General features: G+C 45.4%; 1 protein-coding gene across 2 annotated transcripts; it reads right to left on the bottom strand.

Annotated features, from left to right (window-relative positions):
* Nucleotides 1-20: 20 nt before the first annotated feature.
* Nucleotides 21-12,684, bottom strand: znf410 (zinc finger protein 410). 2 transcript variants are annotated; one of them, XM_056581170.1, is made up of 12 exons: nt 12,534-12,684; nt 12,075-12,153; nt 11,916-11,967; nt 11,392-11,521; nt 10,532-10,723; nt 9,411-9,632; nt 7,075-7,240; nt 4,943-5,118; nt 3,123-3,212; nt 2,905-3,024; nt 1,631-1,750; nt 21-986 (listed from the first exon to the last, which is right to left on the bottom strand). In XM_056581170.1, the coding sequence occupies exons 3-12, from the start codon at nt 11,946-11,948 to the stop codon at nt 886-888; spliced, it is 1,350 nt and encodes a 449-aa protein (XP_056437145.1). In that variant the 5' UTR covers nt 11,949-11,967; nt 12,075-12,153; nt 12,534-12,684; the 3' UTR covers nt 21-885. The 2 variants fall into 2 exon arrangements, with proteins under 2 accessions (XP_056437145.1, XP_056437146.1); XM_056581171.1 differs by having other exon boundaries at nt 12,264-12,540.
* Between the last annotated feature and the right edge of the window lie 5,089 nt (nt 12,685-17,773).

The following is a 17,773-nucleotide window of genomic DNA, read 5'->3' as shown; positions in this document are numbered from 1 at the left end:
TCCCCCCCCCCCTCCCCTTTGTCCCGCTCTACTGCCAAAGGAATCTGAGCTAGTCTTTTTTTTTACATGTTTTTCCATGCTAGAATCCGATGGTGATTACCATAATGTGTGTCTTTTTTAGTTTGTAGCATTGTATTTAAGTTAAAGAGTGGAGAAAGAAATCGGAAGTGTCTGGCGACACACTTTTATCATTATGTAAATTAGAAAAAGCACTGATTCCATTTGTTTCACCCGCTAAAGCGACTAAACGTTGTCTGAGGGCAGATGCAATCTGAAAACGGTATTGAATCAGATATTCCTTTCAAAGAGCAAAACGTAATTCATTTCCACCAGATAATCTCGTCACCTTTTCTGAAATGTCACGTCGGAGCTTGGCATATAGAGGTTGGTTTTTAAACGGGTGCCATTCTTTTGCAACAGATACCCCTTTATTGAAAGTCGTTCCGGAGCAATGATGCTGGGGTCATTTAAAGTTGTTGTTGTAAAAAATAAAAAACATTGGTTCAGTGGACCTCTGTGTACTGAAAATGTCCAACGAGCACGACAGAGTCCTCATAAAGAGCAGTCATGGCTACTACATCCGTGTCCAGTCTATCTTTGGGGAGTCTTTGAAGAAAAACAAAAATCTGAACTTGAGGAAAAATCGGTTGTATAAACTTCTTGCATTCACACTTCTTCCTTTGCACCAAAAAACAACAACCAAAAAAACACCACCAGGTCAGGTGAGTTACAAATATCTACAGCCATGAGTTATTTAGCATATTTACAAAAAATATAGATTTATTCATTTAGTCCAGTCCTGTTTGCAAAGACAAGTGGGCGGTAAACCGTTAGGGGAATTCTCGAGGATAGAAAAATAACGAAGAAAGAGCCCGTCCCCACTATCTATAGCAACGCGACCACATCTTCGGGGTATGGATGCCCCGCCGTTGTCATGGTCACCAAGTCATGTGGTTGGGTCAGAACCACCACGGAGTCTGCGGAGCCTGGAAGAGAAGGGGGATGGAATAAGTGTCTGTGTCTGTGTGTGTGTCCTCTCCCCCAAGGTAATCCCCGGTATTATGCAAATAAATGTATTAATACAACAGGTCTATGGATCCATCACAGCAGTACACCTGCTGTGATGCCGCGTATTCAGATATGATGACACGGTCACCATCTGATCCCCAATTTTCCGGTGCGTGAATCTTAGAGCGGCAATCGCGCCATAAAAATTGCCTATAAAACGACCAAGTGAAGGATCTCAGGATTTACGGCGGAGCAGAAGCAAACAGCAGAGCGGGGAACCGGACAAATATACACTCGGGCTGGCGGCACGCAGTGGACCGTCGACAGCCAGGAACGACCTCTGAGGGGTCCATCAGTGGAGGCAATCACTGCAACGGTCACAGCCAAGCCATCCGGCAGGAGAAGGAGGAGGTTTTTATTTTATTTCTACTTCTTCCTTTTAATAACTTTTAAAGACGGGACGGGGAAAAAATCATAACCCTTAAGAAAGGACAGAGTTTTGACTCGCTCCCAGGAATAACACCGTCATGAAAGACTGCGTTATATCACGGCTTAGGTGCACTACGGTCTACGCTACCAGACACGAGTAAGGTGCGCACAACCCCCCCCCCCGCCTAGATACCTTGAGCTCTCAGCATGGCGTGGTGATGGAGGTTCCCCGGCGTCGCCGTCGTCATGGTGACCATGCCGTTGCTGGTCTCGCTGTCAGCCTCCAGCAGGCTACTGTGGGTCAGCGCCTCGCCTGTCGAACACACGCACGCGCACACGCACACACACGGCTCGATTATGTCCCTCGCCGTAGCAGACGGAGCCGTCAAGAGGTACACCCTTCCTACATTTGTAGCTTCCTGCGAGCGCAGGCGGGAAAGGTCACTCGGGTGGCAGAGGAACACTTCTGAACCACCAAAGTGCGAATCGTAAAAGGAACGGGAGCAGCCGAGGGTTGAGACTCGGATGTGACCTTCACCATTAGAAGGAACGAGCACAGATGTGGCGAGATAGAGAACAGGCGATCGGCAGGTTAAAGATAGCAGGCGAAAGGTGTGGATTAGGTTTGTTTGATGCTTCGCCGTGTGAAGCCTGATGGAAAGTGTGATTTGATCCTTGGATAATGAACTAGCCTGAAGGCTTGGTTTGTTTACTTTACAGCTGGAGAGGTTGTGGAATCGTTCCAATTATTGTAAAACTTCAAAATGAAATTGATTTCATTTTTGGCGCAGTCTGTGTATAACATCACCGTGTCAAATAAAAAAAATATTACATTAGAAGATTGAGGTTAGCACATATTGTGTGCGAGTTATTCCACAAAAAACTTTTGTCTCTGAATCTCTGATTTCACATGTGTAGAGTCCAAGCAATACCAATCAAAAGTGCCGTATCTACACGTGTATGTGTGAGCCCTATGAATCCTGTTTGCCTCCTAATTAATCCTCTGAACAGAGAAGAGGATAGATAACTAGATAACAGAAAGCAATGGCAGGGGAGAAGCCATGAGGGAGGGAGAGAGACAGAGGGTGGGAGGGTAGAGAGAGAGAGAGAGAGAGAGAGAGAGAGAGAGAGAGAGAGAGAGAGAGAGAGAGAGAGAGAGAGAGAGAGAGAGAGAGAGAGAGAGAGAGAGAGAGAGAGAGAGAGAGAGAGAGAGAGAGAGAGAGAGAGAGAGAGAGAGAGAGAGAGAGAGAAATGGGGTGGGAGGATACGGCGAGAGAGAAACGGGGGAGGAAGGGAGGGAGAGAGCTAGATAGTGAGAAAGAGAGATGGGGAGGGAAGGGAGAGATGGAGGGAGGGAGAGCAAAGAGTGAGAGGCAGAAGCTGAGGAAGAGATCGGGAGAGAGAGACGACTCAACACGGAGGGGGGGGGGGGGGGGTGAGAGAGAGACTGAGGGGGGGGAGGCAGACCTGTTTCCGTTCCTTCACAGGGGGGCCCTTCTTCGCCGTGTCTCTTCCGCATGTGGACGTTCCGGCTCCCCGACTGGGAGAACATCTTCCCACAGATCCCACACTGATGGGGCTTCTCACCTGGTGCACACACACACACACACGATGAGGGCTGGACGGCGTGGTAACGAGGAGGCCGTCTGAGTGTTTGGGTTGGTGGCGCCCCGGACGTCGCTCACCTGAGTGCACGAGCATATGCTTCCGGAGGCTGGAGTACTCGGCGAAGGACCGCCCGCAGCCATCTGCTTCACACAGGAACGGCTTCTCCCCTGACAGCCCGCCGCCCACCAGGAACACACACACACACACACACACACACACACACACACACACACACACACACACACACACACACACACACACACACACACACACACACACACACACACACACACACACACACACACACACACACACACACACACACACACAAAGAGACACAAACACAGACACAGACAGAGACACGCACAAACAGCCACAAGCACACACACACACGTGCAGAGAGACACACACACACACACGCAGAGAGAAAAACACACGCAGAGAGACACACATTCACACACGCACACACAAAAGAAGAGAGACACACACACACACACGTTTGTTTGCTTTCCCTTCCTTCAACACCACCCCCCCCCCCCCCCACCAGATCCCAACATTTACATGAACGTGGGAGGTGTCTTTTGGGGAGGGAATGTGCTGATTTAGGCAGAGTTGCACCGCTTGCACAAACAACTTTTATAGTTTTAATGGCCGCCCGACCGACGCGCGCGGCCCAGCCCGGCCCCGTTACATCTGCCTGGAACCCGATAAAGAAGCGTTCTAAAGCTCTGGAGAGGAGCCACTTGGCTGAACCGCTCCGACTGCGGTGGGATTGTGTCCACTATACGACGGAGGAGGGGGTCCTAAAAACAATGATGAAAGGCTCATTGGGACACGGAACGCAGCGGTAAGATCATCGCCTGTGAAATCAGGGGTGTAGTAGACATCACTTTCACCCTACGTGGAGTATTATGGGATGGCCCGAGAGAGGCAGGCGATGTAGCCCGTGTGTGACAGAAACATCAAATCGTTCGATTGTTCCGTGATATGAATTATCATCATTATTATTATTATCATGATCAGATCCTTATTATAATCGTTCTATTATTCATATAATGCATCGTCATCAACAATTAAAATGTATAACTGTCAACACGATCATTATTGTGTTGTACTCTTGTCGATATCTATGAGCATCATTGTGAAGTCATATGACCTCATGATCAATGTGTCCTTACAATCATCCTCTTAAACAGCCTCACCATCACATCATCATCTGGAGCGTTCCCACTATGAGTCTTCTAAACATCATCACGGTGTTCCTACTATAATTCTCATAAACATCATGATATCATCTTCAATGTGTTCCCACTATAATTCTTATAAACATCATATAATCATCAAGGTGTTCCTACGATAATTCTTATAAACATCATGACATCATCTTCAATGTGTTCCCACTATAATTCTAATAAACATCATGACATCATCTTCAATGTGTTCCCACTATAATTCTTATAAACATCATATAATCAATGTTTTCATACTATAATTCTTATAAACATCACGACCTCATCTTCAATGTGTTCCCACTATAATTCTTATAAATATCATATAATCATCAACGTGTTCCTACTATAATTCTAATAAACATCATGACCTCACCCTCACCCTGTTTCTGCCGTTATTCTCCTAAACATCATGACATCACCCTCACCCTGTTTCTACCGTTATTCTCCTAAACATCATGACATCACCCTCACCCTGTTTCTACCGTTATTCTCCTAAACATCATGACATCACCCTCACCCTGTTTCTGCCGTTATTCTCCTAAACATCATGACATCACCCTCACCCTGTTTCTACCGTTATTCTCCTGAACATCGTGACATCACCCTCACCCTGTTTCTACCGTTATTCTCCTGAACATCGTGACATAATCAGTGCGTGCCCCTACCGGTGTGCGTGCGGCGGTGGTTCTTCAGGTTGCCGGCCGTGCTGAACTTCTTGCCGCAGTCCTTGCAGATGAAGGGCTTGTCCCCGCTGTGGGTGCGCTGGTGGACCTGCAGCCGCTGCAGCACGTAGAAGCTCTTCCCACAGCCCTCCGCGCCGCACCGGAACGTCCGGTCGTTCCTGGCCGGGGGGGGGGGGGGACCACAAAAGCGCCAATGAACACCACGCCAACCCCCCCCACCCCCCCAGTCATGGTGGGACCTTGTGGACCCCCCCCTGCGTCCGAAACCAAGGGATGATTAATGATTATGGTTCCACGACGACGCAACGCAAGGACCGAGCAGACGCTTCGGCGCAGTCGGGAACCTGTTTCGGTTCCACGTCGGGTTTTAGTGAGTGGACCTTTCTCACCCCTTGCTGCTGCGTTAGCCTTGACGCAAGGGTACACATTTTTTGGGAGGCGCATAACTTTTTTTTTTTTGGGGAGGCGGTATCTTGGGGGTCCGCAAGGACGTAACGGGTCCGTGAACCCACTCGCGTTGAGTCGAAGTGGAACCCTATCCAGCCCTTGACCAAACCCCTGCGTCTGAAGTTAGTCACGCGTTCGCTCTGTGTAGCGCAGTGTTTAGGTGATTGAAGTGTTTTTCGCAGTTTTAAGTGTAGTGCCGTTTGAACGATGAGCGCACGAAGGAGGTTACACCACCATAGTACTATAGGGCAGTACTTCAGACCCACATTGCCGTGGAAGAGGTGTACTCCTGAGCTGCACTTTAATCGCAGTGACGCAGAGCAGTTTTTATTTTAATCGGGTTCCAACTCGCGGCAGCTTGTTAGTGCCCTCAAGACGCATCACACTGACAAAGGCGCATAATTAGTGTCAGAATTACCCTTACTCACCGCCGGTACTGTGCTACCTAAATAATGTGCGATAGTTACACTTTTAGGGGATTAGGGAAGGAGTGAACAAGTGCAACACTTCAGGCACAGCGCTTGTTTCATTTGTTCCTGGGTTTCAATGGCATCGAGGTGAGGCCTAATGCTGATCCATACCAAAGCTCCTTTCAACATCACACTGCAGATCCGTACGCTAACACCTACCCCACCTCGAGCTATTCAGGAAAAGTGTTAATACTGCCGTTTCGGCGGCATTAACAGAAGATCACGACGACGTCTGTAAAAATCAACACTGACATCAGGAAAACCCGAAGCAGGAAGGTTTGCAAGAGCAATCCTGAAACAATTTCATAAAACATGGCTTTCCAAATAGCCGTGTCACTCTCGATTTAATTTGATGCGACACAGTAATTTTAATGAAAAGATAAGACGTTTTTTTTTTTTTTAAAGCACACTTCCATACGGGCCTCTGAGCCTTTGCGTACAGAGAGGAGAGCCGGTATAAAGAGGGAGAGGAAAGACACACGCTTCACAGCACGGGATCACGGGTAACAATGGAACCCTTGGTGGCGACGAGGAACTTCCATTTAGCGCATTTAGCAGACGCTTTTTATCCAAAGCTTACAATAAGTACATTTGTCAGAAAAACAATATATACGCTGTGCGTACAGTAAGGATGTTCAAAGACACAAGTGTCAATCACTCACAATCGCTAGGTTAACCCTGTCCCCGTACACAACAGAGATAGCTAGGATAAGATGCTACACAATGCTAAGTACTTTTTTTTTAAGTGTCAGGACGTACAACATAAAATAAGAGCGTATATTAAGTGCCAGGACGGACAACATACAATAACTGTGTAAGAGGGGTGTGGGGGGGGGGGAGGCTATGCAGAGACTAGGAGAACTCTGAAGTAGGGCTGTGCAATTCATTAAACTTTAAAACACAATTTCGATTTATGGGTTGAACAATCTCCAAACGAATATAATGGAGTTCAAACGTTTTTTTTTTTTTTATATATATATATATATATATATATATATTTTTTTTTTTGTGTGTTTTATAGAAGAGCTGGATTCATATTTGCACATTACTTTCAAACCTTTTTTTATTTGTACCTTTTCTGTATATTCTTTTTTTTTTTATATTCCCGATTTCAAAATAATCGTAATTATGATAATTACCATAATTGAGCTGCCCTACTCTGAACCCCCCCCCCCCCCCCGACGTGCGGCCCCTCACCTGTGGGTCTTGAGGTGGTACTTGAGGTGCGCGGGCCAGGTGAAGGTGCGGCAGCAGCCCTCGAACGAGCAGCGCAGCATCTGCTTGGAGAGCGACGGGCGCGGGGGGCGGGGCGACGTCGCCTCCCGCTGATCCTCGTCCGACGCGAAGCTGTGCGCGTGGTCGCCTAGGCAACAGAGGAAAGATGGGCAGACGGGGGGGGGAGAGGGAGTGAGAAGGGAAGTGAGAGAGAGGGAGGGAGAACGAGAGGAAGAGAGAAAGAGGGGGGGGGGATAGGGAGAGAACGAGAGAGGAAACAAGGGAAGAAATTATAGAGCGATGGAACGCACGAAAAAAAAGACGCCGGAGGACGAGAGAGAGAAAACGAGATGGAGAGTGAGAGGGAGGAAAATGAGAGAGGGGGGGGAAGAGGGGGAGAGGCGGAGAGAACGGGTGTTAGGGGCGAGGAGTGGAGCAGGCCCTTGTGGCGGCGTGGAGGTTAATCAGCGGCCTTGGGTCCGGTCTGATGGCTCGGCTATGAACCGGGGGGGTGTGACTCACACTCATAACGCATTTGAATGCAATCAGTCCCCCGCTTTAACCTGGCCCGGACCCCCCGCCGCCAAGGCATTTGGTCGGCCTCCTCCGTGCGACGAGAGGGGCACGAGCTCCGGCGTTAATGTGTCTCCGAGCGACCCCCCACCCCGCGGCTAAATGGACCGTGCATAACCTAATGAAGTATAATGGGAGGGCAATTATGGCTCTTTTCAGATTGTAACCCGACACAGTGGGACTCACTGAGGGTCGGGCTGAGACGTGACAAACTTTGTTCCAGCGTTTATGCGGAGGCCGGAGTGGTCCGATGTTGCAGTTGGCTGACGGATGAAGACGCACGTGGATCCGAGGTGAGATAATAGCTTCATAATATTAACGTTAATAAATTCTCAGTGATGCGCATCCCATTTCGCTACTTGCATGATTTTTCTTTGTTCAAACCGATGTCCTTCACTGATATGAAACCAATACATCTTTTTAACAATGACGTACTTACTCCAGGACTCTGGGGTATGAAACACAAAGAAACTCACTTAGTATTAGCGCTCGGGGCACACTGGCATCAATCTCTCTGGAAAACGTTGGGGGATTGGAAAGACAACTCATTTCCCTTAAATATCACCACCTCTAGGAAACTATGTGGGAGATCATTACGATTAAAGGCATTACTTTTAAGGAGACCTCATTTCAGTTAAAGACACACTAAAACCGCCTTCTCTAGAAGACTATAAGGAGGGTTTGACCCTTACATCGCCCCCTCTAGAAAACAATGAGTGGTGAACCTTATATAACCCTCTCTAGAAAACTCAAAGGGATAGAGAGGGACCCTAATATCCCAATTAGTTGAAGTGGTCCTATATTGCAGTTGGATGACGGATGAAACCACACAGCCGCTTTGAAGTGAATTAAAAAGGTAAAATATTAACTTCAGAATATTAACGTTAATAGATTCTCAATGACTCGCGTCAAATTACGCTTTCAAGATTTTTTCCTTGTTAAAACAAATGTCCTTCAATGATGTGAAACCAATGCATCTTTTTAACAATGACATACTAAGTACAGGATTCTGGGGTATTAAACACAGAGAAACTGGCATAGTATTAATGCTTTGGGCACACTGGCATCAACCACTCTAGAAAACGTTCGGGCATTGAAACCTCTAGGAAACGAGGTGGGAGAACATTACCGTTAAGGGCATTACCGGTAGGGGAACAATGTGGCCCGGGAAAAGGGAAGTCTGGGGCCCCCTACTTGAGCTGCTGCCCCCCCGACCCGACCCCAGATAACGAGGAGCCATTACTGTTAAGGAAACCTAATTTCACTGAAAGACACACCAACTATGGCCCACCCGCCCACTAGAAGACCAAGAGGGGGAGGGTGGGACGCGGACGTCACCTTCTCGAGAAAACTACGAGGGAGAGGGTGGGACCTTAATAATGCCTTCTCCAGAAAACCATCAGGCGGAAGGCGGGACCGTTATAGCGCCCTCTCTAGAAAACTACGAGGTAGACGGTCGGACCCCGATATCGCCTTCTCTAGAATACTATGAGGAGGAGGGTTGGACCCCAATATCAGACTCTCTAGAAAACGACCAGGGAGAGGGTGGGACCCCAATATCGCCATCTCTAGAAATCTTTCAGGGGGAGGAGGTGACCCTAATATTGCCCTCTGTAGAAAATGATGAGGGGGAGGTTGGGGAGGTGGGACCGTGGGAACCTTACACCACCCTCTATAGAAAACTACGTGGGAGAGGGTGTGACGATGGAAAACTGCGGAGGAGATAAGGGCCAAAAGGTCCTCACTGTGAAAGACGTCGGCGGCCCTGGCCTCCTGGCTGGCCTTGGCGTCCCGGGCCAGCTGGGCGCGCGTGGCGGCGATCAGGCTGTCGTGGGCCAGCTCCTGCACCCGCAGGTACCAGGGGGCGCTGCCGTCGATGCCGTAGTCCCCCGACGACACGCCCTCGTCGTCCTCCTCGCCCGCCCCGTCCGCCGAGAAGATGAGCGGCTCGGAGGAGGCCGAGAGGCCTGGGTGGGGGGGAGGGAGGGAGGGAGGGAGGGAGGGAGCGAGATCAGTGTCAAGCCTTGGAACCAGAGCACGGTTCTAGAGGCCACTGGATGAACGGACTGCGTCTCTATTAGGGCTGAACGGTTCATCGAATTCAAATCGACATCGCGATGTAATAGAACGCGGTATGCAAATCGCAAAGGCTGCGAATAAAAAAAAAAAAATTGATTTGTTGCCATTACTGACTGGAAATCAGTACGATTCATTTTTTTTTATTTTACAATTCAATAGTTAAATAAAGAAGTTTATAATATAAATGAATCGGCCTGGCTTAAAGGAAAGAGCAGTTTTTATGTTGAACTTTTTTAGTGAATAATACACAACATGAGGAACTTAATAAATTATAAAAATCGCACATTAAATCGCCATCGCAATATTGGTCAAAATAATCGCAATTAGATTATTACCCCAAATCGCTCAGCCGTAATTTATATGACGCTTTTTTGTAACCAGAGGCCACCCAAAGCACTTTACAATATTGCCCTAGCATTCACCCATTCATTCACCCATTCATTCACACATTCGCACACCGACGGCGGCATCAGACACACAGGGCGACAGCCTGCGCGTCAGGAGCAGTTAGGGTTAGGCGCCTTGCTCAGGCACACCTTGACACTCAAGCCGGGGATCGAACTAGCAACCTTGCAGTTACCAGCCAACCCCGCTCTTCCTCCTGAGATACATGCCGCCCACCCGTTGTGGTAGAGAGGTGTGTGTGCGTGCGCTTGAGCCAGTCACCGAGAAGGTCGCCTAACCCCAGCCTGCTCCTTCTCGTCTTGCACCTCAAACCCCCCCCCCAGCCTCTGACGCTGTCAGCTGAAGGGGGATGTTTGGCGGGCGCGGTCGGCTGTGCCCTAACCTTTAGCGAGGTTCAGCAGCACGTAGGACGGGGTGTCCGACTGCTGGAGCTCGTGCAGGATGGGAGGGGGACTCTGGGAGCCGTGGGACCGGACCCCCAAGGGACTATGGACCCCCAGGGGACCCTGCCCCGACGCGGCCCCGAAGTCGGACAGCGTGGGGGACCGCACGTGTTCGTGGCTGAGGCGGCCATCTGCAACAACAAGTCGAGGGAGTCAAACTTTATCGATGTGCAGTTTTCTAAAACACACCGCCGCGTGTGTCGCACAATTAGGAGATTTGTACGACTCAAGTGTTAATTAAAAGTAAACATTGTGAAAACAACCTCTTAATCACATCAAAGAAGCACGTCAAAGTTAGTGGCACAATATGCTAATGTATTGGTTTGAGATGTGCTCTAAAGTACATTCTGTCACGTAGACGCTCACATAACTACGGGGATTTAGGTTAATTGCTCAGACTCTGCAGCAGCATAGAGGAATCTCAGCCTCTCTCTCTCTCTCTCTCTCTCTCTCTCTCTCTCTCTCTCTCTCTCTCTCTCTCTCTCTCTCTCTCTCTCTCTCTCTCTCTCTCTCTCTCTCTCTCTCTCTCTCTCTCTCTCTCTCTCTCTCTCTCTCTCTCTCTCTCTCTCTCTCTCTCTCAGAGGGAGGGGATGATGAGAGGAGCACTTTTTTTTTCTTTTTCTTCTTCCAAATTTTGACTGAAGCCGGCACGGAAACAGCAACTCTTGCACATTGCAGCCTTAACGTTTAGTCGAGTTATACAGCAAATGAATGCTGAACCTGCACTACAGGACAACAGCAGCAGCAGCAGTCGACTAAAGCGCGGCGCTTTAGCCCGAGGAGACGACCGGCTGCTGACCTGTGAGCTCCAGTGGGCCACACAGAGAGACCTCAGTGGGCGCCAACAGGGAAAGGCAGTGCTTGGATTCTGAGTCCTCCAGACCTTGGACCAGTGGGATGGACGCGTTCTGTACAAACTGCACCAGCAGCTGATCAAAGAGATGGGAAAAACACACATCTTAAGAGAGAGCAGAAACGACTGCAGAAAGGTCTGAAGGATTTGTTCAGACCACAGAGAACATTATGGTAAATTATTGTGATCCGTGGCAGGAGTTATATTTATCTAGCAAAGCTCGAGAAGAAACCGACAGCAGAATACCAATGAGGCTACTATACCTCCTCCATAGACAATGAACTTATAGAGTCTATACAATGTGGGATGGAGCTTATATTTAGATCAACAATGGGGTCAGATCAGAACTAGGATCCAATTATTCATAGCTACAGAACAACTTACACAGTACTTAAAAGCTCATAGAGGGATTCAACGGATTCTCGCGAAAAGTAATCGTTGTGACGTTAATAAAGTAACGTCGAGTTTACCTCGGGTTTGGAGTCGAGCTCATCAGAAAGCATGGGTCACACTTTGTGAAAGCTAGAAGAACAAGACGTCCATTAAAACAGGGACAATTAACAACACATGCATTGAGCCAAACTATGTATAAGGAAGGCAAACAAACTCGCAGCAGACAATACCCTTACCCCAAGTTTCTCCTGCAGAGTTATGGCTCTGGATATAGCTTCTCAGTGGGTCATGTGTGAGGGATGTACAGGGTCTCGTCTAACGTTACAGTAAGAAGAACACACGGTGAGTTTTAAAATGTATAAACAAATGACCTATATACATAATACACATGGTTACTATGTAATTTCACCAGTATAGTAACTCACTCTAAATGCATAGTTTCGAGTCGAGATATTGCCATTCAAAAACCGCGCATAACATAGTGTCAGCTGTCCAAAGCAGGCTGGATTCCGCTCTCCAGAGATCTGGTTTTAGTTGATTATCAGCCCCACCAGTGTGGTTAGCCCACCGGTAAGATGTTAGCTTGCTGCTGTCCAAACCTGAACTAGAACCAACACCTCCTCGCTTCGAACCCGTGTGAAACCAGTGTCTAGATCGATACCATCAATAGATTAAATAACGCGTGGACGGCTTACCTTGAATTGTTTAACTTCAACATACAAAACATACATTTATCAAAACACCAGTCGACAAAAATTGTTCTACGGAGATCCTGAAGGTCCACATTTGATACCACTTCCGTGTGTGTATAATTCGGGTCGAAGGGGTACGTTGTTTCCATCTAGTGGTGAGGACTATATTAACTCAGTATGGCTTTACATGTACACGCCTCTCCTTTGTTTTAAATGCATGCATTGCTTGAGTGTCATTGCCTGCTTAAGCAATTATAATATTCAGAGAATGACATTATAATAATACTTTAAAATAAAAAATGTATTCGTGTGGGCTTAATTCGTAATCCTACAATTACATCACTACTCCTATTACATTTTTTATCACCCGTCAAATTAAAGAATAAAAAAGTCACCTCCACATTTGGTACATAATATTGTATTTGGAATAATGATCCTTTTGTCCATCACTAGACTGCCGGTGTCCATGAAAATGACACAACACCTTGTATTTCTAGATATTTAAAGGCAAGAAAGGCAGACTGAAAATAGACAAATAAACCAGAAGGTCTGCCAATGCTTATCAAAAGAGATCCCACCTCACAGCTAAAATTCAACCGGAATGGTTGAGATTGATACAAGCGCACAATGACAGATATTGCAGATGTACTGTATGTAATAAAATGCTTTAGTTTTATTTGTGTCCTACTCTGAATATCAGAAATAAATATTTCATATTGAGTTGAAAGTAGTAGTAGGCACAGACAGATGGACAAACAGAAAGACAGACAGACAGACAGAAAGACACAACAGACACAATCACACACGCACGCACGCACACGCACACACACACACACACACACACACACACGTTTACCCTACCAACAGGGGACTATCGGTTTTCATCGACCAAGTGTGGACCTCTATTTCTGGTCATTTAAAAAATACAAAAACATAATACAGAGTTTAGTTTTAAGTTATTTTGTCATAATATAACTTCAAATGTGTTTTTTTGATTTCTTTTAAAGAAGTTGCCAAGAGGGGACTTGAATACTTAAGCGATATTTCAACCCGGTCTCACGAAAATACATGACACTGTCACGTTATTTAATCTATTGAAACGTGATCAGTGATCTACACGTTGAGCTGAGTCCAAAGACACCAAGCATGACACTCTAGCAAATGGTAACATGTATTTTACATGGTACATGTAAAATACATGTACCATCTCGATGATCTCGGTGTAGCAAGAGGGCGAGCTTGATCTCATTGGACTCAGCTTAACGTGTAGATGCTAAATAACATGTAATTTGTCAGAAATCTCCATCGGGAAGCAAATCTATAGCTGGTCATTATTGATAAAGGCCTCCAAAATCGACAGCTAATTACTACCCCGAAACATATTCAAATATGATCATGTGTGGCACTGTTGCAATCGCCTCAAAACGTAGATGTCAAAGCACACCTTGTTTGCCCCGTTACGCCACCGGGAAGATATTTTCATACTTCTAATGGATTGATTCATATTTTAAGGTTCTCGGAGTGAGACTTTAAGCGGCTGCAGCAGAAGTGTTGAGACGAAAGATGATATCAAGACATTTATAGAATATTCCCATGATTCTTCGCACGACCTGCAGTTTGGAGAGACTGAAATAACCCCCAAAATGAGTAATAATGTAAAAGCAGCCAAGTCCCACAAATTGCTTGAACTATGTATTTCATTCCATTGTTTCTTTGATATGCATTATTGAAAAGTTTCAAGCATAGGGATTTAATGCAATATCCACAAACGGTTCAAAATGATACCATGATATGCGGTCACAGGTACATAGTTATCACCTGACAAACATGTCACGGGTTGAAATCAAAGGCAGTACAAATAGATAAAAATGTAGCTGAAGTTTCAAATGTCTTGTTTATTGTATTAACCAGTTCATTTCTCTTTTTTGAAAGAGACCAAAAGTCCAAAAAAGTTAAACGCAAGGTCACAGGCTAACAGTGGAGCTGTGTTGGGAACCAGCAGCCAAGAGCTTCCATGGAAACTTTCTACCCATGTTAAATAGATTTAGTTGGCAGTTCCTTTTCTGCCCATTCTTTTTTAAACTTGTGGAAGCACTTTGCAGTACTGGGAGACACCATTTCTAACGGCAATGGAGCTAGATTCTAAAAATATCAAAAGATGCCCAAAGCAAATATCTTTAACCCATAGTTGTGTTTTATCAAATACAATTTTTTGAGTTTCATTGACCACAAATTGAGCAGAAATATTTTGCATACAAATCTTTAAATAGTTTAACCACATTAAGAAAAATACATTCGTAATTTTTTTTTTATTAGTGAAGCCACAAGTTTTGCACATTATCCAAACAGAATACCTGAAATGTTGATATTTTCAGCCCTTTCGGGTTAAAACAAGAGAAAAGGACAACCTAACAAGAGTGAAAAGTTTGGGTTAGGTGACCTATAGTTCAAAGATGTCCCTGGTCAGGTAGACTAAATAAAAGTGTATTCCCAATTGCTCCAGGACATTTGTGTAATTTATGTGTGAGCTCTCCCTCAAGCCTAGAGAGACATCAGTGTTGAACCACCAACTGAAAGGGGGTATTTGCCATTAGTATGAATGACAACATTTCATGGCTATTAATTTAGTTCATTATATTTAGCCGATTTGAATAGACTTTTCTAGCAGGTGAGGCTGTCAAAGAACTAAATATGGAGCAACTACAAAAAGTAAATTTGCAGCATGACCAAATTATACAAAAAGTATAGGAACTGTTCTAGCAGATGTTTTAGAAGTCTCTTTTGATAGGCAGGGAATAATTGTCTTTGTCACCCTATAGTCATGCCATCAAATCTGTTGGGCAAAGTACCGCTACTGATTAATCCAGTAGACTCACCAGTCAAGTCCCCCTAGTTAGAAAATGGAAGAAACCCAGTCAGTCATGTTAATTATTCTGTTGTTACAAATGAAGACTAATACTTTCCACATATTGCGATCCAAGTTACTGGCTGCAGTCTTGGATTTTATAGTTCTATATGAATAGATTCAATTTACTAAACTATTAATCATGCTTCAGAAGAATTAACCTTTCTTGGATGGCAGATCTACCACAAGCCTCCATTGCCACAACCTCCAGATGGCTTACGACCTACGGCAACTCCTCGACTACTGCAAACCAACAAATTGGCTCTTGCACACCACCAGACACGCATTTTGCTTTATTTTAGGTTTTCAAGCATCTTAAAATACCCAAATCATTGCTCCAATACACAAGTCAGCTAATGGCCTACAAGGAAATGCTGAAGCTAGTGTTAGTGATGGCGATAGAAATGGACAAGCTTGAGTGTACAAATATGCAACTAGAATTGCAAGGTTCACAGCCCAGTTGCATAAATGGTCGCAACCGTTGGATTGTAAGCAAGGGTAAAAAAAAAAAAAAAAAAAAACTTCCCACAAACTAGTCAACATGGTCGATTTAAAGCCTGTACAAAACGACCCTGGAATAGTCAAATGCAGCTTTACAGCGGATGAATTAAGCCAAATTGCATAAACATCCAATGGTAAACAGTATACAAATGCAATCAAGGTTGCACTCACACTAGGCCATCTGGCCGTGGCCGTCGCAACTGTGGCCTGGCCACGGTAGGCTCTTGTACATACGCCATCACGTCGCTAGCATCCAAACAATTCTACCAAACCTTAACCAACTAGTGAAAAATGGAACAAAACTAGCACACACCCAGTGACGAATCACCTTGTCCAGGGGTGTTCCAACGTGGTTTACCAGAGGGCCTTGTGGACTTAAATTAAGCCACACATTTGACAGACAGCACCGAATGACGTTAAACTAAGCTAATCTACAGGTTACCAGTGCTAGTGCAATTACATGAGCATTTTGCACAATATTTGTACTCCAATGCTACGTAAAGCAGGCTTCTTCAGAAACCCGTAGCCTGCTACATTGAAGGGCAACTGTAACAAATCCTGACCAAGACCGAAAGATGGCTCTGGAAGCCACTACGGCCCACGCAGCAGATTACTGTGTGGACCGTGGTGGCTTCCAGATCAACCCTTCGGTGGACCATTCATACACATGTATTCCGAGGATGTTTTAAAGACACTGGAGTCCCATGGCACTAGATTCCTTTGAAGACTAAGTTGGTATGGGGGGGCCCAAAGGGGGCCCCCCCATAGATCTTGTCAGTCATCTAACACCTGTTAAGAAAAACACACACATCACAAGATACAAATCAGCAAAGCTAGGTTAACAAACAGCGGTGACATGCATGTCAAGGTGCAAAGAGCAGGGATACTGATGGCTTGTGTCTGAGGAGACAGCCCAAAAACGTCAACATTTAATAAAGGAAAATAACTTTTACTCACTGCGGTGGTCCGTTTCGAAGTGCCATGTTGGTAGCAATATTTGTCTGGGCTGTTCAGTCAAATGCCCACAAAAACAAACACGCAATAACGCATACTTTCAGTTTGTATAAAGTAAAAAATAGTGATCTACAATCTAGATCGAAAACTTTCAACCCTCACTAAACTCAACCTCGATTGACACAGGCCGATGCGAAAAGTAAACCAAACCAATTGTGTTGACCTTTAATAAAGGGGTGCGTGACAGGTGATCTCAATTAAGAGCTAATCAGAAAGAACACACTGATCGGCCATGAGTGAGACTATCAAAACGATGACGAGGATTTAACGGAATTGTTACCATTCAAATTCCTTACTCATCCATGTTGGAGTGTGAATGTCACTCTATGCTATCTAAGAGGGAACTTCTGTCATTATGTATCAACCAACAGTAGACCCCTGTCCTTCCATACAGTACAAGTGTGGACCATTTCCTGTGATGCAAATCAACAATTCAAATGCATTTCTTTAAAAATAGAGTACATTGTAAAATGGTAAATTAAGGCTAATTTGGGGATTGAAAAATTTCAAAGATCTAGACCCATATTGTATTTTAATTGTATTTGTTTATCATTTGCATTGATACAAATGAATAGATAGGTTTTTGTTAGACTATTCTGTTCCTAAAAACACTAACAAATCAAGTTTGACAAATTATTACATTAGTTGATATTACTTTCTTTCCCTTACATTATATATATACATATATATGTATATGTATATATATAGTTATTTCCTCTTTTCATAAAAGCAGGAGTGTGAATGTCGCTCCATGCTATCTAAGAAGGGACTTGTGTCATTTTGTCATAGCTAACAGTGTCATCCAAATTAAAAGTATTATTAT

The sequence above is a fragment of the Gadus chalcogrammus genome, chromosome 21 (genome assembly GCF_026213295.1).
Source record: "Gadus chalcogrammus isolate NIFS_2021 chromosome 21, NIFS_Gcha_1.0, whole genome shotgun sequence".
NCBI lineage: Eukaryota > Metazoa > Chordata > Actinopteri > Gadiformes > Gadidae > Gadus > Gadus chalcogrammus.
This window is presented reverse-complemented; position numbering and strand designations above follow the sequence as displayed.

What these genes read in the sequence shown, in the direction of transcription:
- znf410 (XM_056581170.1), bottom strand. Translation starts at nt 11,948, where the DNA reads ATGCTTTCTGATGAGCTCGACTCCAAACCCGAG. An exon ending in TGGCCCACTGGAGCTCACAG is followed by an intron (nt 10,724 to 11,391) that starts GTCAGCAGCCGG and finishes TTGTTGTTGCAG; the next exon opens with ATGGCCGCCTCAGCCACGAA. An exon ending in CGCCATGCTGAGAGCTCAAG is followed by an intron (nt 987 to 1,630) that starts GTATCTAGGCGG and finishes CTTCTCTTCCAG; the next exon opens with GCTCCGCAGACTCCGTGGTG.